This window comes from Perissodus microlepis, chromosome 5 (genome assembly GCF_051167445.1).
Source record: "Perissodus microlepis isolate ML-2025 ecotype Zambia chromosome 5, ASM5116744v1, whole genome shotgun sequence".
In the NCBI taxonomy this organism is placed as follows: domain Eukaryota; kingdom Metazoa; phylum Chordata; class Actinopteri; order Cichliformes; family Cichlidae; genus Perissodus; species Perissodus microlepis.
In genome coordinates this window covers 13,267,769-13,295,280 of record NC_140465.1, presented here as the reverse complement: position 1 = coordinate 13,295,280, position 27,512 = coordinate 13,267,769, and the positions used below count along the sequence as shown (strand labels likewise).

Sequence of the window (27,512 nt, the reverse complement as noted above, 5' to 3'; positions counted from 1 at the left end):
GGGCTGCTCTGCGCCGGTGGGGATATATCGTTACCGATGCTCTCCATCTAACGTGAAAATTTCATACAACTGTTTTAAATACCGGCCGAGGCAATGGGAGCTTTCGGAGTGATAATGGGGCTTTTACAGTACGTGGGACTTTACATTCAACTTAACGCGGCTCTCAACGACGGACACGGAGAGGTGGATAATCACATCTCTGGGAACGGTAAGTTGTGTTAATGCGCGTGTTTGTTGGAGTGGAAGAGTGAAGCTCTCATTGCATTGACTCTTAAGTGTTTGGGTGGGGTTTAGTGAACAACAACGTTTGATGTCAGTGATTAGTTCATATACATTACGGATGGGGTGTGTGGGGCTAAATTAAACAATGAGTTGTGCACTTTCGTCATGTTTTATTGTGTTTACACCAACGTGCTCGACCATGTTTGAGCATTTTAATATCCCTGTATATGAAACTTGTTTTTCATTACTCATTAAAAGCGCAAACACACACACACACACACACTTAGGTTAACAACAAGCAGGGGCAGGACAAAGGCTTTTGAAGCCTGGGTACAGGCAGGTGTTTCATCATAATGTCTTCTTACTAAAGTGTCTTCAAAATGTTTGTGTGTATAATTATTTTAGCACACGCACACAAACACACACTCACAAAACAGATGCTGCAACTTTGGTAAATGTTTACATATCCCTAAATGTCAGCGGAAAATAAACATTTTTAATGTTTTTTTTTTAATATCAGAAAAAAATGTGAGACTAGTATAAACTGTAATTAAGTCAGTCATCTTTCATTTCTTCATTTCTTAACCATGCATTGCTCTTTGGTCTGACAAGTACATTTTTTTTTTGTTAAATTTTACTTTACACATAACTGACGCAGGTCTTTCCCCAAGGCACAACACCCCCAACCAAACTTCTTGATTTTAGTAATTTCATACAGTATCCCTAATAACAAGAACTGTAGAGTTATGAAAAAGTAGATATGAATTACAAATCCAACAGCACACTGTGTGAGCTGTTCAAATTGACAAGGCTTACCAGAATAGTTCAACATACGGAAAATTAAACCCAGGGTGGACTGAAGATTTAGTCTGATGTACAACAAAATAAAATGTAACACTATAAAGTAAAACACAAATGCAAAAGGATGTGCACATTATGTGTTTTCAAGGACAAAATACAACTTTAGTATTCACCCAGAGGAGAATGAAGTTCTCATACTGTGCTGTGTGCATTTTATGGATGTGGGTAGAGGCTTGAGATGCCCTGTTACTCAAGTAACCTGCCATATTTCATACTTAGAACTGGCTAAAAAATTGTAAGTTTGCAGTTGTCCGGTTGTCCTTCTAGGTTGGTATTTCACAGAATAACACATGACTTATTGTAGTTTCACTGGGATTGCTGTACTGTACCTGTACTAACATAAAAATAGTATGTAAAAGCCTACATTAAAATTCCCTTCCCTTTAGATAAGTGTCTACCCTTGCACCGTCAACAGCAGGATCTGTTGGGCAACGATAAAACCTACTTCAGACTGAAACATTTAATGTTTACCTGCATGTTTGAATGCATATTTTCAGGTCATAGTCACTGAAACCTCTGTTTCATTATTTGTTATATTTTATTTTACCAGCTCTAATCATTTATTTGAATGTCAAAAACAACTCTGATTTCTTTTTCTGTGGTTCATACATTGTGAAATTTTGAACAGAAATATAATTTATAGCTAATAGCAATCTCACCTTTCTCCTGCACCTCCTAACCTTACTGTTACATAATTAAATTGCGTGGTTTGCCTTCAGCTTGCTGTGTTTAGCATTTTAGCTTTGACTTGACAAACTATAAATTCTGCAGTGGCGTCACAAGGATGGACTGTACTGGACAGGTTAGAAAATCAGCAGCATTTTTCCCAAAGGAAGCAAATTAAAATCGACTGTAGTGTTGCCATTAATACTGTTTTCCAGGCAAAAAAAAGAAGGAACGCCTCCGTGTGTTTAACAAGAATGAAAAACTATATTGAGAAAACAACCTAGAAGCTTTCTACTGTCATATTTGTACAACATCAGCTTCACCACCAGAAAACAGAGTTGTACTATCCTTTGTGGTTAGATAAGATTTTTTTTTTTTGTAATCAGACTCTTTGATAAATGGCTCAAGCAGAGGGAAGCCGAGCCTTCATGCAGAGCAGAGAGGCTGGATGCACAGTTCTGGAGAGTGCTTGTTAGATTTAGCCCTGACTCATTTGTTTCAGATAAGTGCACCTGGCCCTTGCACCCCAGTTTCCACTTGAGCTGAAGTGTAGATTGAATCACCTACAACGCAAAATTATATGTTCTGTCTGAAGACAAACACGTTCAATGGATCAGTAGCTTCACCCCATTGTTTGCCACATGCATCAGAATAAGACTCTTACCTGCCGTAAGTACTTGAAGGTCAAGTGTCAGCAGTAAGGAAAGCGACAGAAGCTGTAATAAGTGATGTTATGCATGGGGGAGGTCTCGGGGGTAACTTATAACAGAAAGTGATGATAATGATGATGGGAAACATGTTGGAAGCCTTTCAATTTTAGCACAAGATGTGGCAGTGTTAGTGTTCTTTGGCAATGCTCATCCTGCTCTGTGAGTGCACTACCTTCACAGTGTGGGGGCGTGTACCAATTCATTAGGCTTCCAAAGTGGCTAGGATCCTCACCCAGTCCTCTGCTTGGTGTCCTCTTAATGAGGACAGCCAGCTCCGTCAGTTTGCATTGGCTTTTAATTTGATGGAGCTCTAACAGTGCAGGAGGTGGGGGGCAACAGATTGCACAGTCATGCTGTCACAGCAGAGGGTGCTGGTGGAGGCTTGGTAGGAAACAGAAGGGCAGTGAAACAAGAGTGTGTGTAACACAACGTGACTTGAAGTGATGACTGGTGATACAGAAATCTCCTCTGATCTGTAAGAAAAAAAATATCAATCAGTTGTCTTGATATTTCTGTGAAACCTACCTGACTTTACGGACATTCAAGTCAAACAAAAAATAAGCTTTGAACAATTGACTTTCAGTACTTGTAGCTACATTAAAATATTATATTTTATTTAATAAATTAAGACTATTAATAAAAATTTAAATATAACAAAGAATTTCTCATGGAAAAAAAGCAGTTGTGATTGTTTTAATTATAGATTTATCTGCTGATAATTTTCCTCCAATAACCGACTGTGATTTGCCCAATTAAATGCTAACAACAGTGAAAAGGTTCATTACGATGACAAGAGATTGATCATTTTACCTGATGCCTTTGGCATATGAAAAATTGTCTGTGAAGTAGGTGATGTTCGTAACACTGAACAACACTTGGGGAGGAATTATGAGAGTTCAGAAAAGCTCCGTTTTCAACAACATTAAGCAGTGAACAGTTATCATTACCTTAACTGGTGTGTATATTAACATGAGCTGCTTCACTATTAGCAATTACTCGACAGCCACAAATCCAGCCACAGGGGGTCACCAGCTAGTGCATTCCCAGAGCTGGTCCCAAGCCTTGATTATTGGGAGTGTTGCATCAGGAAGTGCATCCAGTGCTTTGCCAAATGAAACATGCATCCACAGTGGCGACACCTGTGGAAACATTTTTTGGTACTATTTTAGGTCATCTTAAAATATTTGACGTGTATATTTTAAAAACCAAAATGAACAAAATACTTCTATTTTATATTTAAATACTTCTCTTCATTGGCTAACTATTATGTCTTGAATTGGTTTTATAATTTTATTGTTGACTGGCACCTGTGTATATTTCCGATCTCCTGAAATTGTACACTCCTGGTCTAACCTGAGGTCCTCAGCGAAGGCTAGTTACCCCACAATCTCCCTGAGAAGACCTGATTGGCTCACTTTTGTCTTTTAAATCTCTTAAAGACACATTTACATAAGTAGGCTTTCTCTGATCCTCCATTCTGAGTTATTTCTATGTTGTCCTTTGTAATTGCTTTATCACCTTCTGCTAGGGATTTTTAATTTATTTTATACTTGCTTTTAATTTACTTGTTTTTTAATTTTAATTGTCTTAATTCATCGCTTTTAATCTCCCTGTGCTGCCTGTATTGTTATACCTAATGTTTCATCTTTATCTCCTCTTAAATGTTTTATATGCTGTTTATTTCCTGTCTTGTCTCGTGAAGTACTTCCTAATGTTGTTTTTTAAAGGTGCTATATAAATAAAGTTTTTTATTATTATTATTACCAGCAAAAATCTGTGCTGCAGGCAGTAATTCTTTGCTTTGCTCATGCATTACAACACAGACATGAATGTAAATTTGTCATGTTATTCTTTTTTATGTTCGTTATATCACTGTATCTAGTCAGATGGCCAAAACAGCTGTTCATAAACACAGAACAAAAAATACATGTATTTCTTCTTCTTTGCAAGCTATATATTAAGACAACCGAATCACATTATTAGCATGATCATTTTAATGAACACTTATTTACAGTTGTGCATGAGAAAAGTTACCCCAATAAGCACCTGCAAAATGTATTTGCATCCAGCCACGTACACGTAATGTTGGCATTGATTTTGAGAACAGCTACTACACATAATATATCATTTGTAAGGATTTGAGTGCTATAAAAATCATTTGTGTGTAGGAGCAGTTTGGGAACAGGCATGCATTGTTATAGTAAGATGATGATGATAATTATTTACTATTTTTATTATTAATAATACATTTACAACTTGCAATTATCAGTCAACTTAAACTAGTATTATCACTGATGTTATTCTTTCCATCGTTCTAATCCTTATTTTTTTAAAAAGGGCTCTTAATTTTTTGGGCTTTTCTTTTGTTCCTGTTCTATCAAGTATTTTCCTGGGTTGCTTTAAATATTAGTATTGTGACAATCCCAGTGTACCAAAGTGGACATTTAAGTTTGGGGTTTTTTGATAAAGAGGGTTCAGAAAATATAGTACAATAGTGATTATTCTACTTTAACAAGCTCTGTGTGTTATGATTCAGTTATTAAACAGATTATTATATGTCTACTTTCAATGCAAGAAAAACTAACGTGAAAATGTAGCAGCTTAATTCAATGTCCTGTTTAGCTCATTGAAACTGTGTAGACAGGACATGCCAAGCAAGGGCTCCTGCACTCTACTCAAGGAAAACACAGATACCATTACTTAAAGGCTCTCAAGGGCGACATAGAAGAAAGGAACATAATGTTGTCTTTCATTACTGTGGACTCCAGATGGAGTACGGTGAGCAATCTCGAAAATGCCTCAGAGCCCTGGTATGTGTTGTCAACAATACGTGATACTTCATGTAGCCACATACTGGGAGGAAACGCAGAAATAGCCTCCGTGTCTCGCGTCCCAAGGGCTATGAAAAATTCAGTCCGTAAGCCCGGTGTATCAGTGGCAAAAGGTGGACAGCTGCTTGCTTGAATCCTGGCTCCATTCTTATTTCATTATTTTTAACTTCCACCTTGAATTCAGGCTGAAGGTCTCGCAGTAAATGATAATTTCCCAAAGGACATACCTTTCTGTTTGCCCCAGAGCTGATTCTGGACCAAATACAGCTTTACTGACTTTCTGGCAATTTTTTTGTTTATCAGTATAATTATTTCCCACACTTATTTGCTGTCACTTGTACTGTAACTGTTGTACAGAAATCTCTTGACGTAATATCCTAGGTGATCCTAATATTTATTTTATATATGTATACAGGTTTAAGAAAAGTAGCTGTTGACTACTTAAAAGATGTTTTGAAAGTGCGATAATCTCTAAAGGTTGTCTTGTATTCATCGATCTAACAGAACTCTCAGTAGGCGTTTTGTGTATGCAGGATTAAAGCTTTCTAAGATCAAGATAAATATCTGTATCTGCAGCAGGTCTCTTTATTGCTGCTGCTTCTTGTTGTTTCACCCACGATTCCCTTGGGGCTTCCCTGATTATTAAACCCATTCATCAAATTAGTGAAATCCCTTCTCTCAGGGGGTTTCTGTTCACGGGCTATTTACATTCACCTTGGTCGAAGTTATGTTGTTTATCTGGGTTTTTGTGTCTTGGTATTTACAGCTTTTTCTTCTTCTTAATGATTCGTTTCTTCTCTACAGTGCCCTATAGATGTGACTCAAATGGCACCATTGAGTTAATGAACCTGATTTTACTAGCTGTCCCTGTAAGGCAGCACCTTTTCAGGTGAAAAATGTTTGCACTTAACTTAGAAAAGGATTTCTACAATTCCTCCAGCTACCAGGCATCATTTCTCATATCTCTCTGTAGGACTGGACTGACACATGAAAGCAGCCCTGGAGATGGGCTCAGACGAGCCACATAACCACTGTGGTCCTTGGCCGAGTTTTCTCAACAGTCAAGTATAGCCTGCTGTCCATCATTATACTTTATCTCTCTAAATTCAGACACATTTGAAGAAGGGAGAACTTTCAGCCACACCAGTAAGGCCTCTTTAGATTGCATCATAATCTTATTTTTGTGCTTACTTCCTGAAATACATATTTTACACTGATATTATTCTAAGATTTGCATTTAGGGTGATACAGTTAGGAATTAGTATGTCAAGTCCCAGTTTAGGCACAGAGTAGGACAGGTGAGATTGACTTGGTTTGGATATGGGAGAAATAAAGAGAGACTAAATTGATTGGGAGAAAGAAGCTGAAGAAGAAACAAGTCAAGATCAAAAGAGAAAGGCCAAAGAGGAGACTTAATCGGTGTGCTGTCAAAATGACATGCAGGTGGTTGCTGAGTTGGGAGAAATGGAAAACAGATGATCTGCTGTGGTGACCCCTAACGGGAGCAGCTGAAAAAGGACAAGACTGACATGATACACAGTGACACTGTTTTTTCAGCAGCCTGAATTGTTGATACATGGCAGGATGGATCTAAGCTTTCATATTGTTTGTGTCACTTTGTGACCCCAACATCTCAATGTTGCAGCAGAAATGCAGATTCATTGCAGCAGGCAGCATTTTTTAGTCCTCTATTGTCCAACTTTTGGCCCATCTGCTTCAAAATTCATTTCCCGTGTCCAGAAATGCTCTGGTGAATACCTTGGTTGTACCAAGTGGTTATTTCAGTTATTGGCTTCCTGTTACATCCTGTGAGGCTGTGGGAGTGTGTGGGTGGGGTGTTTGCCCGCTCTCCCCGCCTCCTCCTCTCTTGCCACTCCTACCCCCTCTGTCTCTCTCACTCTCCTCTCTCCCCAGGACACAGCTGCTTTTGATTAGCCTCGTTTGCCACCTGACTCCAGTCAGCAATCACCTCTGAGGCTATTTAAACTGGGGATGAGCTGTGAGCAGGGTGGTTTTTTTTCCCTCTGTGGCTCTACATGGTTTTGTGCTAGGTTTTGGACAGACAGCCTTATGACTAGTGAGTAGACGGGCTTGTGGGCCCTGAGAGTGTCTCCCCGTGGTGAGGAGTAGGGTAGGAAGTGTGGGAAGTGCCTCCCTTTTTGTTTTGTAGTCTTCTTGTCTTTTGTTGCTGCGAGTGTTTCTTTTGTTTCCTTGGCATTATTGGTAAAACGGCGTTGCCGGCTCTTTAGGTTAATGTCGTTTGTAATAAACCTATATCATTTGTAATAAAACTATATTAAGGAACAGCAATTGAGTTTTAGTGAGTTGTTTGCCGGTGGCTTGTTTAGTTGTATGGTATCAGCTGCGCTCTCTCTCCAGTTAGCAAAGGGGAGTGTCTAGCTGAGCGTAAGCTCCTCCTGCAGGCACTCATTTTTTATTTTGCCTTTATTGTTTTCGGAGTAATCCCGGGTGAGGATTAGTTCCCTGTCGGGGGTAGGCTTGTCGGTGCTTTGTGCACTTGATGCTTAGCCTTTAAAGTTGCCTCGAGCCTGGTACACTCCAGAAGCCAACTAGGCTAAGATTTTAGTAGGTAGGTCTGGAGAGAGGGTCGGCTGTATTTTTATTTATTGGTTAACCTGTGGCCACACATTTCCCACCTGTTTTTCATTTGTGTATTGGAGGTGGTGCTTCTTTGTTGTTATTGTTAGCCTCAGGTAGTTTTTGTTTTAGATTTTATGGCTACCTTTGATATTGCCGTGTTTAAGGTAAACCCCTCGCTTGTCCAACTGGACGCCTGTAGGAAGAGGGATTTGCATGAGGTGGCATCATTTTATAGCATTTCTGTCTCCACAGCTCTGCGTAAGGCTGAGCTGAAAGCTGCTCTTGTGTCTGGCTTGGTGGAGAAAGGGATAGTGGCCTTGCCAGTGTCTGCCAGTCCACTTGAGCATGGTGTAGCGTCTCAGCCTGTTCCGCAGGTGCCAGCTCAGGCTGTAGGTCCATTGGTGTCTACACCTGTTGCTCAGGGGCTGCCTGAGGACAAACCCATGACATTGCCTCGCTTCGAACCTCTCTCCATTGAATCAAGTGAAGGCTCAAAGCAGGATGCTAAGCTCCGTGTACGCCTGGCTCGTCTCCAGTTGGAAAAGGAGGATCGTGAGAGAGAGTTCCAGCTAAAGAAGGAGTTGGAGCTTAGGCGGTTAGACGCAGAGCTTGCGAGAGCCAGGGAGGTTGAATTGAGAAAGGTGGAGGCGGAGACAGTTGTTAAGTTGCGACAGCTGGAACTCCGGCAGGCTTCCCTTCCTCCGACTGCCTCCATTCATCAGGCAGACACACCGTTTGATGTAGGGAAGAACAGTCGTCTGGTTCCAGTGTTCCGTGACACTGAGGTCGACAGCTACTTCGAGTCGTTTGAACGAATAGCCACGGCCTTGCACTGGCCACGGGATTCGTGGGCCATTTTGCTCCAATGTAAGCTGGCAGGTAAGGCTCAAGAAGTTTGCTCCTCGTTGTCAGCTGAGGACAGCTTGGACTATGACAAGCTGAAAAGTGCTATCCTGCTGGCTTATGAGCTGGTCCCAGAAGCCTATAGGCAGCGTTTCTGGGGGTTGAAAAGGGGACAGGGTCAGTCTTATCTTGATTTTGCCAGGGAAAAAGGTGTTCTTTTTGATCGGTGGTGTGCGGCCTGCAAAGCCACTGACCTGGCTTCGATCCGGGAACTAATGCTCATAGAGGAATTTAAGAACTGCATTGCTGAGCGCATCGTAGTATATATTAATGAACAGAAGGTTTCCTCGCTACAGCAGGCTGCGACGCTGGCTGATGAGTTCGCGCTTGTCCATAAAACCAGTGTTAGTAGGTATGACCGGCGTGATGCCCCAGTGAAGGCTAGTGAGGTGCCAGTTGCACAGCACCCAAAGAGTGAGGTACTTGCGTTTCGTCCCAAGGCAGACCGAAAGTGTTTTTTCTGTTTTAAGTCTGGCCACTTGATCGCAGATTGTGAAGCTTATAAACGGAAACAATCAGTCTCAACTTCACGTAAACCAAAAGGGGTCGGGCTGATGAAAACTATGCCTCCTGTCAATAGGCCCCCCTCCCCTGAGACCCCGGATGAGTGTTTTAAGCCCTTCATTTTTAAGGGGACTGTTTCGCTTTCTGGTAAGACCGAGGATAAGCGTGAAGTGACCATTCTGCGTGATACTGGTGGCTCACAGTCCCTCATACTAGCTAGTGTGCTTGAATTTAACAAGAAGTCTGACTGTGACTCTAGCATCATTGTAAGAGGTGTTGGGATGAGTTTTGTGCCTGCTCCCCTCCATCGTATTTGGGTACAGAGTGAGCTGGTGAGTGGTTTCTTCTCAGTGGGTGTACGGCCTTCTTTCCCAATTAATGGGGTGGATTTTATAATGGGAAATGATATCGCGGGTGGGAAAGTTTATCCTACCCCTGAGGTGACCAACAATCCTGTTATAGAGCCTGTGTTAGATGCCCTCAGTCAGCAGCACCCGGATGTGTTCCCGGTGAGCGTTCTGACTCGTTCACGTGCCCAGCAACAAGGTGGGGGAGTTGATTTGTCAGAATCAGTGATTGGCTCTATTGTAGAGAAGGATGTGATGCCCTGTACTGATGAGGGAGATAATGGAGCCTTAGAGTCGGCTCAAAGTGTGGTTGAGCCAGCTCCTGAGTCTGGAGCTCCTTTTCTGCTTACCCGGGAAGCACTTGTGAAGGCTCAGAAAGAAGACCCTTCATTAGTTAAGTGTTTTACCGCTGCAGCTCAGGATAAGGGTGGTGAGGGGAGCAAGAAGCAGACATTTTTCATTTGGGAAGGTTTATTGATGCGCAAGTGGACCCCAAGGCCTGGAGAAGACTGGAGCGCAGTGCTACAGTTAGCACATGATCATGCATGGTCAGGTCATTTGGGTGTCACTAAAACGTACGACCGTATACTGCAGCATTTCTTTTGGCCGGCAATGAAAGCAGATGTAGTGCAGTTTTTTAACACCTGTCACACTTGCCAGCTTGTGGGTAAACCAAACCAGGCGGTGCCCCCCGCCCCTCTACGTCCTATCCCTGCTGTCGGTGAACCATTTGAGCATATCCTGGTAGACTGTGTTGGCCCCTTACCAAAGACGCGGGCAGGGAATCAGTTCTTGTTAACCATAATGTGTGTGTCCACTCGATTCCCCGAGGCAATTCCGCTGCGGAGAATCACTACAGAAAGCATTACCAAAGCACTAGTCAAATTCTTTACCACCTTTGGCCTCCCGAAAACTGTGCAGACAGATCAGGGTACCAATTTCATGTCCAGGGATTTTAAACGGACTTTACAGTCCTTTGGAGTTTCTCATTCTGTGTCTAGTGCCTATCACCCAGAGTCACAAGGTGCACTTGAGCGGTGGCATCAAACTCTGAAGGCAATGTTGAGTAAGTATTGCCATGACACAGGAAAAAGCTGGGATGAAGGGGTCCCTTTTGTATTGTTCGCTATACGTGATGCGAAGCAGGAGTCTTTGGGGTTCAGCCCAGCTACCCTGGTGTTTGGACATGATGTGCGGGGTCCACTAAAGGTGCTGAAGGAGAGTTTTCTCAGCGGTTGTGTGCCTAAAACTAATGTGGTGGAGTTTGTAAAAACATGTAAGGACAGGTGGCAACGGGCTACTTTGTTAGTAAAAGAGGCTCTCTGTGTATCCCAGGCAAACATGAAAAAACGATTCGATCAAAAAGCAGTGGAAAGACAGTTCCAGCCTGGGGACAAAGTTCTTGTGTTGTTGCCCGTGCCTAATTCTGCCCTCATGGCTCGTTTCTCAGGCCCCTATGTGATAGTGAAAAAAGTGTCTGACACCAACTATATCCTCAACACCCCAGAACGCAGAAGGAAGACTCGCCTATGCCATGTTAACATGTTGAAACCATACCATACCAGAGACACCAGCATGACAGAATCATCAGACACTGCTGGGACGGCTGTCCCCGGTTCAGTCCCTGTTACCCTGCTAAGTGTAGAAGTTAAGGGTGATGATGATCTGGGTACCCTTTCTGAGGGACAGCAATGTGGGCGGTTGTCAAATTCTGTTTTTTTAGCTAAGGCCGAGGCCCACCTGTCTCACCTTCCTCCGTCCCAGTGTAAAGATGTACTTGACTTGTTGCACTCCTACCCGTCTCTCTTTAGTGACGTACCCTCACGTACCAATGTTTGTGAGCATGACATTGATGTTGGAGACGCAGCCCCAATCAAGCAGCATGCATACCGTTGCCCCATCGCCAAACGTGAGGTGATGAAAAAGGAAGTTGAGTACTTAGTAGAAAACGGCTTGGCACAACCTAGTTGTAGCCCCTGGAGCTCCCCATGTCTACTAACGCCTAAGTCTGATGGCACACCCCGTTTCTGCACAGACTATCGGAAGGTAAACGCTGTAACGGTCTCTGACTCATTTCCGCTTCCTCGTATGGAAGACTGCATCGACAGCATCGGCCCTGCCAAATTCATCACCAAACTCGATCTTCTTAAAGGCTACTGGCAGGTGCCTCTCACTTCCAGAGCTTCAGATATTTCTGCATTTGTCACCCCTGACCACTTCATGCAATACACAGTAATGGCCTTTGGCATGAAAAATGCCCCAGCTACCTTTCAACGTCTGATGCAGTTGGTGTTGGGAGATGTGCCCCAGTGCAATGTGTATCTAGATGATGTAGTGCTATACACAGACACGTGGACAGATCATATGTCCCTTCTGAGGACAGTGTTTCAGCGGCTAGCCGAGGCCACGTTGACCCTCAATCTCGCTAAGTGTGAGTTTGGTAAGGCAACCGTCACTTACCTAGGTAAGCAGGTGGGGTTTGGACAGGTCCGCCCAGTGGAGGCGAAGATTGGTGCAATCCTGGACTACCCGAGTCCAACCACCAGACGGGAACTAAGGCGGTTCCTAGGTATGACCGGATATTACCGGTGTTTCTGTAAGAACTTTTCTGTGGTCGTGACTCCGCTAACCAAACTGTGTAGCCCAAAGGTGCCTTTTGAATGGTCAGCTGAGTGCCAGCATGCCTTTGAGTCGGCAAAATCTCTCCTGTGCAGCACCCCTGTATTGGCAGCTCCTAACTTCTCTCGACCCTTTAAGCTAGAGGTCGATGCCAGTGCCACCGGAGCTGGAGCAGTTCTACTGCAGGATGATGAGGAGGGTGTGTGCCATCCAGTCTGTTATTTCTCTGCGAAGTTCAAACACCATCAGCTGAACTACTCTACCATAGAGAAGGAAGCCTTAGCTCTGCTTCTAGCTCTGCAGCATTTCGCAGTGTATGTGGGCACCAGCGTTTCCCCCGTGACCGTCTTCACAGATCACAATCCCCTCGTCTTTCTGAACCGGATGTACAACCACAACCAGCGACTGATGCGCTGGGCACTCCTGGCCCAGGATTACAATCTGGTGATCAAACACAAGAAAGGTACTGACAATATAGTGGCTGATGCACTCTCACGCAGCTCGCAATAAGGTGTTGTTGTTGTTTTGGTAGAGCTTTAATGTAAGGGGGGGGGGGAATGTTACATCCTGTGAGGCTGTGGGAGTGTGTGGGTGGGGTGTTTGCCCGCTCTCCCCACCTCCTCCTCTCTTGCCACTCCTACCCCCTCTGTCTCTCTCACTCTCCTCTCTCCCCAGGACACAGCTGCTTTTGATTAGCCTCGTTTGCCACCTGACTCCAGTCAGCAATCACCTCTGAGGCTATTTAAACTGGGGATGAGCTGTGAGCAGGGTGGTTTTTTTTCCTCTGTGGCTCTACATGGTTTTGTGCTAGGTTTTGGACAGACAGCCTTATGACTAGTGAGTAGACGGGCTTGTGGGCCCAGAGAGTGTCTCCCAGTGGTGAGGAGTAGGGTAGGAAGTGTGGGAAGTGCCTCCCTTTTTGTTTTGTAGTCTTCTTGTCTTTTGTTGCTGCGAGTGTTTCTTTTGTTTCCTTGGCATTATTGGTAAAACGGCGTTGCCGGCTCTTTAGGTTAATGTCATTTGTAATAAACCTATATCATTTGTAATAAAACTATATTAATACAGAACAACTCTGTCTGTTTTCCTTTTCATTCTGTTTCTGGACTCATTTGTTACTGGTCCCCTCACTCGCATGCCTAGACCCCTTCGGTGGGAACGTAACACTTCCAATAACTTCGAAGTAGCTAGCCATTCTTTAATCTCAGTCATCTACAAGGCATTTTCACCCAAGAACTGTAGCTCAATGGATATTTTCTCCTTTTTGTGTGGCGAGTGTATGGGGCAATCCCACCAGATCTGCAGTTTTTAAAATACCATGCCATGCCTTGTACAGACAACGACACAGTCACTTAAATCACCTCTATCCCCAACTCTGATGTTGGGTTTAAACTTCATCTTGACCAGGTCTACATCCCTAAATACATTGGGTTCCTGCCATCTGTAATGAACCTGCCACTGGTTGTTGTTGTATCTGGGTGTACCTTATAAAGTTGCTAGTTATTGTATAGATAGAGTAAATACAGTGTTTACTAGTGGTTGGGTTAAAAAAAAATATATATATATCAAGAATACAGTTAGTTAGGACAGGACACAAGATGATCAGTTTCAGACAACTATTATTTTTCCAAACAGACAATTAGCTATCTCATATGGTTCACTCTGTTGCCCATCTGCAAGCCGATTAGCAACCCATTTCCATCCTATCTGCTTCTTTCATGGTGTATCTGACAATTCAAGCCATACCTGTCGATGCCTACTCTGTTCTGTGCCGGTATTTTCCTCTTGATCTTGCCCTTGGTTTCCATGTAATGTCCACAGAACACTGGATTGATGTCTCCCTGGATTATGCAATTCACATATGCATGTCGAAGGCAGACTAACTCTCAAAGCAGATCCAAGTAAATATATAAATATTACAAATTGCTGCAGGTGGCGCAATCAATCTTCCTTTGACTATATTGGTCCTGATTGAACTAAAAACTGCAATTGCAAGCTGTTTTAGGCAAATATTTAAACATTTCTTAGGTGGAACAACTGCATATTGAGGAAAGAAAAGGAAAAAACAACTGATTGCTGGTTTTCGTCTTTTCAAGTAACTGGCAGTGAGAGGAATATAGAATAACATACACCCTATCCTTTAATGGTTTCACAAAGTAAAAACAGAAGCTTTCAGCGGTGCTGACAAGCTTACACTGCAAGCCTCTCTCTCTCTCTCTCTCTTGCTCACATAAGTACACAAGCATGGACAAGGAAAGATACGGCTGTCACACTTGCTTCTCATCCATGCTAATGAGGCGCCTGTAATTTAGTCATCCTCAAACGGCTCAAGCTGCTCCACAACAGGGAGCGAGAGAAAGAGAGGATCGATGCATTGACCTTACACTGCCACTCATACTGGATTTATCCCTCTTGTTTTGCCTTGAACCTGAAGATGAAAAATATTTACCATTACTGGAAAAGTATGGTCTCTGTAGGGCATGAACAAAGTATTTGCCTTTGTTTATATATTTATGTCCTCCACTGGATTGTTTTCTTTCATTATTTCCCCCCTTTTTCATTTTTAATGAATCTTTGGTGGCTAGAGAGCAGCTGCTCCAGTGTTCTCATGGTCTCACTTCTATCATTGCTCTCTAAGCAATAAAGTAAAAAATGGCAAGGAGGGCCACTTTAAAAATGCATGTACTGTACTTTGCATCTTCAGACAAGCGTCCCCCTGCCTCTGCTTAAAAGATGGTTCTGACAGTACTGCCTTTATGAAAATCCATACTAAGACAAGGCCAGGCCAGACAAGCTCATTCCTTGCCAGCTATATAGCGTTATAAATGAGACAACCCAGTGTGCTTAAGATTTCCCTGGGAGTCAATATCCACTTCAGAAGTACACGCTCTCATTGTACTCTCAGCCAGTTCAGGGCCATGAAAGTCCACGAACGGAGTCAGCTTTTGTGTTGATTTAGCATTCTACCAAGGTTATTCGATTGATTTCTGGTGATGCTTGTGTGATTAAAGTCAGGAAACAGTTGGACGTCTGCTGAGCAGGCTTGTTACGGCCTGACACTGGCACTGCGCACACCAGCAGACAGTTTGTTTGTCAACAAGTCATGTTTCACAGGCAGGGCTGAGAAGGGCTCCTGCATAGCTAACAGCAATGCAATTTGACAACTGTCAGATGGACAGTCAAACCCTGCCAAAGGACCTGAGTTTATCGAATAGCAAGCACTGTATATTGCTTATACTTTTGACAGCAATCATTTAAGTGAAAATGAAGGAAATTTACAGGTGAAATATTCTCATTTATTGTGGTCAATTCCCTCTGTCCGCAAAGTTCATGATCTCTGTGACTCGTGCCTTTCTTGATGTGAAATTTTCCCCTCATACATTTGATCATCAGGCCTGCAGTCACAACAATTAAGGTTCATCATAAATTTTGAACATAAAGCAGAATGCGCACAATTGAGTTGCTGAGTCGGTTGAACTATAGTGTGAAATCTAATTTTCACCCAGATGTCCTTGATTTGATTTAATTTTTTTTCTTGAGATTGGTGTGTAAAGTCAAATCTGTAAAAGCTGAATTCTGTGTTTCCAGTCCCTGCATTAAAAAATGAAATTTCACTTACAAAAATATAGAAAAATGTCTTTATTCTCTGTAACTTCTGGACTTAAAAAATGGTGATGTGGAAAAAGACTGACTGCACATACTCAGAAAGTGTCAGTATGTCAAAGTCAAGTAAAAAAGCTCTTTGCTAGAAAACTGAAGAAACACTATCCATTAGTTCGTTGTGAAATTGGGGGAAGCATAATTATAACTCAGTAGTTAATGTAGATTTAATGTAGCAGCATAGAGGATCATATGCAAATAGACTGCACTCTCTCTTGTTTGAAACGTTGCTATGATACACCACCACAGCTGTACAGGTGTAATGTGTTTACACTGACAATGTGTGGACATGCATTGTTGAGTTGTGGCTCCTGTGTAAGCAGGGCACAGAGATAGTTTACATATATCAGTAAACTATAACAGACTACATGGTCAAATATTAGAATGAAGAGATCATAAAATCATCAGTATAACATCTGTAATTCTGTCTTCCTCTTTAGAAAAAAGTACGACGGTCAGCCTCACTTATGCGTCTTTGTCTCTCCTTCACGTAATCTCTGGTGCGGTGTAATAAGCAGTTGTCAAGGATTAATGCCACATTCATAGATAATCTTGAATACCATATGTCTTCAATAATCCTCATTAGGAATTGACAGTTTGTCCAGTGAAAATCTAGAGGACTCTTAAATTGAAATGGATAAAGAAATGTTGAGTGTGTATAAAAAATGTAATGCAGTAACAGAGTGGATGATGAGATTCATCCATCTAACCATTCTGCTTATCCAGTTTAATGTGACGTGAGGGCTGGAGTCTATCCCAGCTGTCATAGGATGAGAAGCATGGTATGCCCTGCGCAAGAATTTATAGATATTTATATACACCTTTTGTGTGAAACACATTTAGCTGTGTTTGAAATTCACCTGGATTAAATGCCAGTTATTCCATTTCCTCACTTAGAGAACACAAAAGCACTATACCTGCATGGACCACATATATAAAAATGGTATACAAGTAAATGTATTTGATTTATATGTACACTATAATATTTATACATATTGTAGCACCAAACTAAAATGTATTGTATTTAAAATCAGTACTGCATATTGAGTTTATATTGGTGATTGGTGAATCTATGACCAATAGTTGTAATTCTTAGGCTGTTTGCTCAACAAACCCTTAAGAAAAGCTACCTTGAAACATCTCTTACATTATAGTGTAGGATCACTGTTTAGAAGCCAGAATTACTCTCACCTTTCTCACGAGGTTCGAGTGGTAACTGAAGGATACTACTTAATTCAGAAATTATCTTTCTCGAAAGAGTGCCTGGGCTCAGCCTTAGAGGTTATGTGAGGACCTTGATCGTTTGGGAGGGGCTTTGCGGACAGCTGCTACTCCTCTGCTCTGAAAAGAGCCAGGTGAGGTAGCTTGAGGATCTCACCAGGATGCCAGCTGGATGTCTCCTAAATGAGGTGTTCCAGGCATAGGAGGAAGTCCTGGGCTAGACAAGACATTACATCTGTTGGTTGGTTGGTTGGTTTGGCCAGGGCAGAGTGAGGTCTGGACATATATGCATATATGAGACGGCTACCCTTGCAACCTGAACCTGGATAAGTAGCAGAAAATGGATGGATGAAAGGATGATATTTTTCTGTTATTCTGCCAGCAGATAATGTGAGAAATTACTGATTTTTGTTTGTTTTTTTAATTTCCATTTGTCATTTTCCTCTCGTCTATCTAGTAAAGGATTTCTTACTTTATCCTTTTATCTTTTTTGAATTGTTGTGATTCTCTGGGCAATTAGTGTGTGTGTGTGTGTGTGTGTGTGTGTGTGTGTGTGTGTGTGTGTGTGTGTTTGTGTGTGTGTGTGTGTTAAATAAAGACAACGCTTATGGATGTTAAATGCTGCAAGATGATTTAGAAGCCGCTCTGCTTGTTATTCTCTGCCTTTACCTCAGCTGGGATTTTGTTGTATTAGGAACACGTGTGCATTAAAACATGCAGCAGAAACACATAGCTGAACGTGGTCAACTTGTGGCAAAGAAATAATGCGTTGCACCTTTTTAACATGTGTTTCAATTCGACATAGCTACATTCAGACAGAGACACACACACACACAGTATGCTGAATTGAAGCCATAGGGCACCACACAGCGAGTTACACACAGGGTAATTCTCCCAGGATGCTGAACACCTGCCAAAGCCAGTGGGCAAGGCTCCAGGAGATGTAGTGAGCTACTCTTGAGACTGTTGGAAGAATCTCTTTATGCCAGACACCAGAACGCCAGCAGACACATATTGCCCACTCAGCGAGCGGAAAGTGCAAAGGGGAACCGAATAAAAGGAGGAATGAAAGTGAGAAAGGATACTTAATAGGTAGAAAGTAAAAATGAAAGGGTAATAGGAACAGGGAGATAGGAGAGTAAAGATGCTATTGTTTTCAACAATTGGGGGTAGACTTTTAAGAAAGATGTCGGTGGGCTAGTGAGAGAGAAAAGCAGAGAGAAGGCAAAGGATTTAAAAGAAAAGAAAGAGGTTAAAAATTGAAGGAAAAAATCTTACCTTTACAGATTCAGGGTCTTATTGGCTGGCAGGGGAAGTGTAAAAGTGCAGGAATTACCTTACAGGTATAAGCCTGTGCTGGTACTGTAGCTCTGGACGCGAGGACTACCCATGCAGCTTTCTCCTTGACTAGACTTTGACATCGGATGCTGTGGCTTCAAATGGCTGTGGACGCTCAGAACTGGTCATTTTTCAAGAGTTCTCCTTTATTCTCTATTTTGATTTTAATTTTAAAGAACCCTTTCAATTGTCCGATTTAACCAGTTAGACTGTTAAAGCCAACACCAGTTCAGCATGAGTCTGATTGAAAGCTGACCTAAATATGTGTGCTACTGTTTTGATACTGTGACTGGCTAATCATTAACTATTATCTAGATAAAAAGAAAAAAAGTATTATTTTTAGCATTTTTATGTAATCCTTTCACAATCAGTAGATGAGCAAACCAAGATACATCATTACAAACCACGTGAGAATTTCGAGTCCACTTGTTGGCCACATGTGGCTGAAGCAGGAGCAACAAAAGTAAATAACAGGAAGAAGGTGACGTGTTACGGACCTCTGGACACCATGGAGAATCCATGTCCATTTCATAGCTAATTGCTAGCCTGTACTGACCTTTGGACATCTATGGTCAGTGTTGGGGAGTAACTGAATACATGTCCCGCTGTTTCGTATTTAAAATACAAAATATGAGTAACTGTACTCCGTTACAGTTACCGTTTAAAAAGGTGGTATTCAGAAAACAGTTACTTTGTTGAAATAAATGGATTACATGGCGGTCTTTTCCTGTTTCATATGTTAGGCTATGCTCTCTCTATTTTTGGTAATTCCACGGTGGTGGAAACCCAAACAAAACACACATTAAGAGGCTCAAATGCATGTGTCTCAATCTCGCGTCTCATAATGACGTGAGGAAATATTTTTAAAAATTACTGTTCAAAAAATGATTTAATATGAAGGCAGAGTGTTAGAGGTATAGCCCTAAAGAATGTAGCCTCATGGGCAGTGTAGTCCGTGCTGCAGGGAGAATGGACTGCCATACCCTTTATGTGTCTGTGAGCCTTTCAACACCTCTCTCTGTCTCTCGTTAGCAAAGTTGACCCAGACAACAAAGTAAAGCTAGTTTTCTGCTACAAGCCTGACACGGAACCTGACGTATTAGCCAGAGGTCCCTTTAGTACGGCTTGGAGCCGCGGACCTGTTTTATATACGCACGGAATAGCTTTCTATACGAGATCGCTGCAAAAAGTGCAGCCTTACCTAATGTCAAGTAATCCAAAGTATTCAGAATACGTTACTCTCACTGAGTAACGTAACGGAATACGTTACAAAATACATTTTGGGGCATGTATTCTGTAATCTGTAGTGGAATACATTTTAAAAGTAACCTTCCCAGCACTGTCTATGGGGCCCTGCCGTATCCCAGAATGCTAAGCATACATGGCTACAGGAAGGTGTTTCAGGCAAACTTCCCTGGTAGTTGGGTCAGATTGTGGTTGAATCATGTTCACTCTGTAAATGATCTGCGAGTGTTGTGTTCTGGTTGTGTGTCCACACCAAGGGGGCAAACTAACCAGAGTTCAATTAAAACAGACTAAACACCACAAAATACAATGGTGTATCTAGGATTTTACAAAGTTGTTTACTTCAGCTAATATGTTACTCATGCTCATTCAGTAATGTTATCATGCCGTGTCATGTAATAGAAGCGTTCCACATTTCACAGCTTATGCTCTTCAGCAAAGACTTAAAATCTTGAAGATGTAAAAGTGTTTACGTGTTAATTAGACATAAACATGGGCGACCGTGGTTCAGGGGTTTGGGAAGCTCATCTTGTAACCGGAAGGTTGCTGGTTCGATCCCCAGCTCTCTTTCTTGGTCGTTGTGTCCTTAGGCAAGACACTTCACCTACAGCTTACTACTGGTGTTGGCCAGAGGGGCCGATGGCGCGATATGGCAGTCTCGCTTCTGTCAGTCTGCCCCAGGGCAGCTGTGGCTGCAACTGTAGCTTGCCTCCACCAGAGAGTGAATGAATAGTGGAACTGTAAACTGTTATTATTAATTACTTGGGACACTTACCTTTTTATTACATTTTGATTCCATTGGCCTTTGCAGTGTTCTCTGTTGGATCATCTCCCCAAGTGCTTTTAACAGAAGGGTTTTGATACTCCTGTATTGGTCAATTAATAATTTATTATGTTGAAACATTTTATTATTTAAAGATATTTCATACCTTCCTTTTTGTGCTTACTTGCTTTGTATTTCTTACTTTCTACAGTGTGTCACACACAAACAGCCTTTTTTTTTTCCCGCAGTAGTGCAGTCTGTTCCAAGTGACAGATGCTGCAGTGCTGTGCCGCTGGCTGTTGATACTGTGTCTGGAGGACAGAAAAGTGTAAGAACCTGCATTGAGTAAGAAAACCCAGATGATTGAAATGCCACCCTTGGTTGTTTTGCTCTTATATTTTGTGCGTGGCGTACTTCTCTGCCTTCCCCGGCTTCAGTTGTAGCACCATATGTTGAAAGCGCAATATAACAAGACATTGTTATTAGTTTTGCCTGACATCTGTGCTCTTCGTCAGAGATCTGAGAGGCAAGATTGCCACTGCTGAATAATGAGACGTATACTCTTACAGAGTGCTTTTCATTGCAGAGCATCATATTGTAGTATTATGAAAAGTAGCTGCGTTGGCATAAAACCATAAAGAAAATGTCTTTTCTCAGAAATGTCAATCTTTGCACCACCTTCTAGAGTGACAGTAAATAGGTTAGCTGTTCCTTTTCTCTTATTATTTGTTTAGTCTTATTAAAGCTGAATGAATAGAATATGTAGATGTAGATGTCTCTAATTTCTGTAACTACTCTAACTTCATGCCTTGTCTGTAATATTTATTTATTTGTTTTGCCAGATGTTATCGGCCTTGTCATGTTACAATTTTCTGGAATGTTTCACTTTATAACAGTCGTCACAAGTTCTCCCAGGTGCTATTTCTGCATGTCTTGATCTGTTCAAAATGAACAATTATTGTGGTTTCCTAGCAAGAAAGCCACGCACCATCAGATTACAGTTAATCTTGGTACCTGCTGTGATTACAGTCTGCACTGGCAGTGTAGGGGTAGTTAGCGCAACGGGAAATTGTCTCAGCAGATGCAGCTTACTGTGCAGAAAAATCTGAAGAAAATGTGCACATTTACAGTTTTTGTTTCCTTTTGCTTATCATAGATCTGCACTTCCTATTGTTTTTCTGTTTAGCTGTCTGTGCACCTCTGATCTGCCCCGAAACGTTCTATAAAGTCTGGCAGTTTAAAATAAAAGACACTCATATCTGTAAAATGTTTCTTTTCTTATGGGGGCATTTTACTTTTGCATTACAATGAAAGTGTCTGATTGAAAATGTCAGAAGATAGTATTTGCTGTTGTCTAGTGAATCTTTTGTTAAGACTGTTATTTCTGCAATCCACAGTGACATTTCAACCTGAGCTAGGAACTTATGGTTTATTCATAGTTTCTCTTTCATCATGTCATCATGTTTTGTATTGTTGTACTGTTTGTATTTTAAACCTTGAACCTTTTGCATGTTCTCTGTTTTAACACGAAATATTGCGCGACACATACATTAGAAAGTGCGGTTTCTGCCCTTTTATCTGCCGGCATCTTAACTGTTAGATTGTTAGGCTGTGATGAAACGTAGACAGTAGAGAAATATTTGGTTATTTGGTGACTGAAGTGTTTTGGGGTTTTTTTAGCATAAATAAAGTGTATTGTAGTGTAACTTATTAAGTACTTTAATGTTAAAGTTATTTCTTTCAGGAGATCTCTTAAAAGCTTAAAGGAAATGTGTCTATATGTATGATTTTGGTCTGCCAATGTAAAAGCAGTTTTTATCTGAGCAAATACTGACACCAGGATGTTAGGACCTTTTGGAAACGTCCTATTGAATGTGTTGCATTCACAGCAGTGGTTGAAGGGGAGGGCAGTATAGAGAAAATCACTTGGGGCCATGCAACACAATATTATCTGTGGCTGTGTGAGACACAATACACCCTATTTTACCAATATGTTTGGTGTTGAGATAAGACATCCAAGGCTACGAAGCTACCCATACACTAATACATTAGTCCTGCAAGAAACCAGTCTTTGTAAGGATTGCAATGCATTTTTTTCAGTCCAGACTTCTTTAAATCAAACTGAAAAGTCTCCAAAACTATTGAATTGGTATGGCATTTAAAGTATTAATTCTGGTAAAGCAAAACTGAGGTGCTGAATGCCAGTAAAACTGAACATTAGCATAAAGTCTCTGTTATTGTAATTTTTTCGATTGTCATTTTTGAATATGAGCGTTGAAGTCGGAACTTCACTGTGCCAAAGAACAGCCTCTCAACACAGCTTCATTAGAAGTAAACTCCCTTAGGTGACCAAAACTGTTGTGCGTTGTTGCTACACAGGGCTCTGCTGGCTGTTGTCTGCAAGTTGCCGCTGCGGATTGTCACTAGGGGGCAGTGTTAAAATATTTGGAAAAACTAGTAATGTTTGTGGCTCTTGTTTGTGTTTGTGCTGGTCCTTTAGCTTCGCCCCTGTTGCAGAGAAGACAGAACTCCTAACACATAAAGAGCTTTTTTGTAGTAAAATGAGCATTAAACAATGAAAATTCTCCGTTTCTCACGTGTGCACTGTAAGTCTTTGCTTTTCTTGCTTCTCTCTGCAGTGAGCTCTTTCCTCTTTAAGTGACCATTTAAACCTCAGGTTTCTACTTACTCATAGCATCATTACTGTCAGAACACATGCTTTTCATTTATTTATTATTTATGTAGCTATTTTTCTAAAGTCTTTTTAAAGTGTATCAGATATCGAGATATTGTGTCCCTGTGAAAAAATGTTACAATTGTAGGTAAATTGAATGCATAATTGGGGAAAATGGATAAGCAAGATTACACTGTTACATGCACATTTGCATACAGACCAGATAACTTGGTCACAAAGTGTCCTGTGTCTATCCTACTTTTCTGCCTTTTTCTCTTTTGGTCCCAGAGAGTCTCAAAACTACAGCAGGTCTCCTCCTGACAAATGAGGCCACTGCCTGGCTGCACCGCAGCAGTGCAAGGGCACAGAGGCTTTAGGAGTCTGTCCAGTGGCACTAAAGCCTCTCTCTGCTTGCCTATTCTCAGCTTTTTTTCCCCATCAAGCCTACTTTTCATCTTTGCAGAAAGCAGAGTGAATATCAGTTTCAAATAATAAAAACTCCTCTCTTACTCACTTTTCTGAAAGATGGTTATTTTCTCGATAAGACTTAAAATATTACCTGATCGTCTATATGGCTTCTGTCCTTATCGCTCTTCAAAGAGCGATGGGTTTTTCAGTACCTTTCCTTTAGTTTTACAGTTTCGCCAGGTGATGGCAGAAACCAAAACAGAGCTACAGGAAGAGTGAATGTTGAACTGTACATTTACATTTGATCGATACACATCACCTGTGATGCTTTATGTGCATTATACTTTTACTCTGGAGCATATTAATTATATTCTAATTTTAATGGCCAATGCACTGCCAGCACAACATTGAGCTGACTGAAATTAGATTACATTTCATGGTATGTAACCTCAAAATTGCATTGGTATTGATTTAATTTCTAAAGCTGCATAAATCTAATTTTGTGTTACACTGACTGGGTTCAGTATGTTTTTGTCTGCTCAGACCTTATACACAGTAATGTGTATAAGGTCTGAGTAATGTAGTAACTTCTAATAAGTCAGAGTTTTCAAGTTAATGAATTTTATTTAATTGAAATTATCAGTCATTGATAATGACATCCGAGTTCTTAAAATCCATCACTGCTGCAGTCGGGCTTCATTTGTCACATCTCAGACGTGTGTGGGCTTGTGATGCAAAAGGTATTCCCTAATTATTGTCTCCACAGCCTTTAGGTAGGTCAGCTTTACCTATAATATAATCAGTTTTATTAATGCACTCAAAACAACTGAAAAGCACACTGATATCTGAGGAACAGCTAATTGAATTGTCAGTTTGCTGCATTGATTGCTTTTACTTTAGCCCAAACATAAGAGAGCATGATTCCTCTTCTGTATTTTTTCATTGTCAGTTTAGAGCAGCTATAACCAGCTGAAAATATTTCACTTCTACACTCTTTTTTAGTATTCCTTGGTTAACTAACTGGTTTAATTTATTTAGTATTCAGCTTTTTGCTGTGTATGTGTTTTATTTTGTTTCATTTTTAGATTTTTATTTTAACCTCACGTTTGTTTCTATGAGCATCCCAAGAAAACTGAGACAAATTCAGGAACTGATTGATTACCACCAACCTGATCACAACTGTTATCATCCTGCAGTGCAAACAGACCTACAGTATAAAATCATTGCTTGGTTGGTTGAATACACCACTCTTCCCTGAATCCTTATTTTTATTTTAACTTAAGTTCCAACACCGTGTCCTTGGCTTACAGTTTTTCTCATGTATGAGTGTGATGCAGTAATGCCACATTGTCACAAGGCTCTTTGAGAAATAATGTTTCTGTCCTTTTAAGCCCATCTCTCTCTCTCTCTCTGTCTCTCTGTTGCAGCACTGTTTACAGAGGTCCCACACGACATCACAACACACAGTGGTGAGGATGTAGAGATGGCCTGTTCCTTCCGTGGGGCGGGCTCTCCGTCCTACTCCCTGGAGATCCAGTGGTGGTATATCAAGGACTATAGAGAGTGGCAAGAGAAGCCTCCCTATATCACTAATAATGTAAGCAGCTGTAATGGAAGTTCCTTTATTGTATATGTACAGTGATTTCTTGATGGAGTCACCTGTAGCCCAGCGAAGGTGAAAAACTCCTGTAATACCTCAGCAAACTTAAACTTAACTCAGTCAACCATCCTATATTTAACTTTAAACAAGAAGATATTTGTTAAAAATACATATCTCAATTCCAATTACAGATGAAACAAGGCTGCTTTAGCTTAAAAGTAGTGAATTAACAGCTGAAATAGCTAGAAATTATTTCATGGCTCCAAAAAATACTAGATGGATCAAAATAGTACATATATAACTGATATTGCAACACATCCAGAACAAAGGAAAGATTATATAAATTATTTCTTGCAACCTTAATCACTGTACACTTTTTTATTGCTGAACATCAATTTTAACATTCACTTTTTCAGATTTTACACAGTTTCTTATGGCACGTCCACTTGGACTAAACCCAAAGCTTACTGAATATCAGTCAAAGGGAAATGCAGTGGCACAAACCCTCTTGCATGGAAACCAAGGTATAATTGCTGATTAGCATTTGCCAGCACTGGGGGAACAGGTTGACTCTCTCCCATCATGGGGGGACTCGGGCTCCCCTGTTGTGCCTCTAGACACTATAATTGGTGCTGAGAAAGAAATAGATTTTCAAAATCTCTTTCTGCTCCATGCATAATTCATACCTATGCCCAAAAGAATACCTCTGTGTCTCTGCATACCCAATCACGCAAACTCTCCTGCTCAGAGGCTTACATGCTTGGCACTGTGGAGTGTGTTCTTGTGCATGCACATTTGAACACACACACATGTATAAACCTCAGCTAGACGAGAACAAGGAGAACAAGGTAAACGCATCGGGAAAGCAATCCAAACAAGTAATCCTTTGCTTTAAAAGAAAAAATACTGATACATCAGTCGTGTTTGTTCCTGTTCCTCCAGTGAGATGCTGCTGAGAATGAGATCTATTTTTTCGCTTTCTGCTGTTAACTTTTCATCCGTATTTCCGTGCAGGTCGTACCTTTGGAGGAGACTGTCAGAGGTGCCACTAAAATTAGTGTAAGTTTGATGTGGTATCAATCAGCTGTCACCTAGAAAAGTCATTTTTGATTAAAGGCATTATCAATCACGATTATGGACATGTAAGAAATCACACTTTTGTAACACTCATTTCCATTTCTTGATAGATGCTCTTACATTTCACCAAACTAAACATAAACAAGAAAACTTGATCTTTTCTGCTCATTAGGTGGTGAAAGTGGCCGGTAGTAACATCTCCCACAAACTCCGTCTCTCCAGCATCAAACCAACAGACGAGGGCACGTACGAGTGCCGCGTGATCGACTACAGCGGTGCTGTGGCGCAGCACCACCGCGTCCGGGCCTACCTCCAGGTGAAGCCCGAGAGGAGTCAGGGATCAGAGGGTGTCCAGTATAAGTTGCAGGGCAGTCACCCACACTTGCCCCATCAATCTGACTGTGACGAGACCTGTGTGCTTTAAAATGAGCCATGTGCCCGGCACTTTGCATGACTTCACTCTGTAAAGAGGGACACTCATCAGCACACTAATTTATCACACGGCTGAGACCCTTTGTGTTTCATGGTTTGATTGTTCATGGTTTTGCTGACAGTACATCTGATTGACTTCATGTCTGTGCATTAAGTTTACCATAATGTGACAGTAAGGCTGTAATGACAAAGAACAAGTTTTATGTTATTATTGTAGGCCCAAGATACAGACAGACGATGCAGTGTGCCACTTCTATTGTCTTTTACCAAAACGTGTGCTGAAAGCTGCAGTATTTCAGTACGAATGCTTTGTAAGAAAAACTGAATAATTTTACACTTTTTTCATTATCTGAAAACTTTTCCGTGCATTGGTTTTAAATCGTGTAGTCCTTGTTTTTTGGCGCCTTAAAGGCAAAGTGTATATTTAGCTTTCTAACCCATAACTAGTATGTCTGTAACAATGCAAGTGTACGCACTCGTCACATCGAGATTAAGATATCTGTTCTTGTGTATTCACTTATTTGCACTGTATACTTTTATTGTTTCACAAAGTTACTCAGTGCCAATCAAACAAATATTACAACCTCAGCTAGTACGTAAATCACACTAAAATTTTGCTCTAGTTTTCTGAACAAAGATACCCTTTGTTTTGTTTTTTTTCCCAAATCACTCTACTGTGTTTGCCCCGTTGCTACTGTTGTGTTAAATGCTTTCATTTTAAATTATAAATTTGATTCTGTGATTCTGGTCTTCCGTCTTGTGTTTGATCAAATAAAGTTTTGCGGTAATTTAAATACATTTCAAGGTGTGCAGGCTGACTACTCGTGAGATCC

The 27,512-nt window shown here is 41.2% G+C and overlaps 1 protein-coding gene across 1 annotated transcript; it reads left to right on the top strand.

Annotated features, from left to right (window-relative positions):
• Positions 1-93: 93 nt before the first annotated feature.
• vstm2lb (V-set and transmembrane domain containing 2 like b) lies at positions 94-27,477 on the top strand. Its single transcript, XM_084927999.1, has 4 exons — positions 94-208; positions 24,998-25,167; positions 26,185-26,229; positions 26,420-27,477. The coding sequence occupies exons 1-4, from the start codon at positions 94-96 to the stop codon at positions 26,669-26,671; spliced, it is 582 nt and encodes a 193-aa protein (XP_084784125.1). The 3' UTR covers positions 26,672-27,477.
• Positions 27,478-27,512: the final 35 nt, after the last annotated feature.

Bases quoted from the DNA above. Each gene is read 5' to 3' on its own strand.
- vstm2lb (XM_084927999.1), top strand. From the start codon at position 94: ATGGGAGCTTTCGGAGTGATAATGGGGCTTTTACAGTACGTGGGACTT. The intron at 209-24,997 runs GTAAGTTGTGTT...TCTCTGTTGCAG, and splicing joins TAATCACATCTCTGGGAACG to CACTGTTTACAGAGGTCCCA. The intron at 25,168-26,184 runs GTAAGCAGCTGT...ATTTCCGTGCAG, and splicing joins CTCCCTATATCACTAATAAT to GTCGTACCTTTGGAGGAGAC.